This window comes from Monoraphidium neglectum, assembly GCF_000611645.1.
Source record: "Monoraphidium neglectum strain SAG 48.87 unplaced genomic scaffold scaffold00490, whole genome shotgun sequence".
NCBI classification, from domain to species: Eukaryota; Viridiplantae; Chlorophyta; class Chlorophyceae; order Sphaeropleales; family Selenastraceae; genus Monoraphidium; species Monoraphidium neglectum.
The window spans coordinates 1-1,566 of record NW_014013138.1 but is presented as its reverse complement, the minus strand read 5'-3'; the positions used below and the strand labels follow the sequence as shown (position 1 = coordinate 1,566).

The 1,566-nt window shown below is 64.8% G+C and overlaps 1 protein-coding gene across 1 annotated transcript; it reads left to right on the top strand.

Moving 5' to 3' along the window:
- Positions 1-1,137: 1,137 nt before the first annotated feature.
- MNEG_3767 (hypothetical protein) lies at positions 1,138-1,509 on the top strand (the record flags this gene model as incomplete). Its single annotated transcript, XM_014047751.1, has 1 exon — positions 1,138-1,509. A coding segment is annotated over one exon (372 nt), but the record flags the coding sequence as incomplete, so codon positions are not given.
- Positions 1,510-1,566: the final 57 nt, after the last annotated feature.

Here is a 1,566-nt window from a genome sequence, read left to right as displayed (position 1 = left end):
ATGATGGTGTGTGCGCTAGTGCGAGCAGGGGTGGGGGGACGGGCTCGCCTGCGCTGGCAGTCACCTCGGCAGCGATTGCAGGCCAGGCATCTCGATTGTTACAGTCCGTGGTGGGCATTGGCAGAGCGCTCCCTCCTCACTGCGATGGCGGGTGCATCGTCCCACAGAGCTACGCAAGGCCCTGGCAGCACACCGCCTAGCACTGAGGGATGCAGCGGCAGCGCCCACGCCGACGCGGGGGCCGGCCAGCCTGGTGGACCGCATGGCATCCCGGCTGGCTGAGATGGAGGCTGAGGTGCGGCGCGTCCAGAGCACGGCGCTGTGACCTGGGCGGCTTGGGCGAGTCCTCTGTAAGACTTGGATCTCTGAGACAGGCGTACACATACCAGCGACGAGAACAGTGAGTGGCCATGGGAATGAAAAATTAAGAGATTATTGTTGTGCGCTGCTGTTGATACTGGAGCCTTCTGCGTCCATGGGCAAAAGCAAACTGACGCCCAGCCCTGCAGCACGCGCGGCACGGGCCGTGCCGCACAGGTGCTATGATTTTGGTGCATCTTTATTGTCACCCAGATTGACAGCCGCTGTATGCAGCAGTGAAAGTGTGCCTTCTCTGGCGGCATCAAGCTCAAGGCTATCGCAGGGCCAGACAGTCAGCTGAGCCAGGCGTGAGCAGCTGCCGCGCGCGGCCATGTCTGGCAAGCCGCAAGCGGTCCTACGGTATCGTATCGTCCGGTATGATACTGGCGCAGACATCGCCTGCTCCGAGTCTATTTACGATTACTGATTCGCTTGCCGTTCTGCTTGCCTCGTTTTGAGGACGCAGTCTGACGAGTCACCTGTCGACGGTCTAGATCTGTAACTTAGTCGATATTGTCAATCACACACATTGAGTGCTGCACCTCAACATCACCTGTTGGAGTCTGAACATCCCACTGCTTGCGGCATCCCCTGGGGCGCTCACTGCCTGCACCGAGCTCCGCTGCACTGCACTTCGTTCGTCGCTGCACCGACTGCCTGCGCCACACGGCGCTGCTGGTTGCCGGCGTCGCGCTGCAGCGGCAACGGCATGAGCCAGTCCTTCGGCGCTGCACGACCGCTGCCGCTGGGTCGTGAGGGGGCCGAGCAGGACGAGGGATGCAGCCGCACCAGCGCCACCAAGCATGGCAGGCGGCAGCGCCGCTCGCCTCCCAGCAGCAGCCGTGGCTGCAGGGCGGCGTGCCGCTTGGGCCAGCCTCCAGGGCCCCAAGCGTGGGCGGCGCGCCGGTTCAGCAGCAGCTGACGGCGCCCACGGCCGGCGCGGGCTCGGCAGCCGCGACTGCTGCGGGCACAGCGGCAGCGACTGCGCCCACGGCGACGCCCGGCGGCACGTCTGGCGCCGCGTCGCTGGCCCTGCGCTACGAGATCCTGGGCAAGATTGGGGAGGGCACCTACGGCCTGGTATACCTGGCGGCAGCGCGTGATGGCAGCCGCAAGCTCTTCGCCATCAAGACCTTCAAGACTGGCAGGGTGGGCGCGAGTGCGTGCACGCGTGTGTGTGTGTGTGTGTACGCGCGCGTGTGTGTG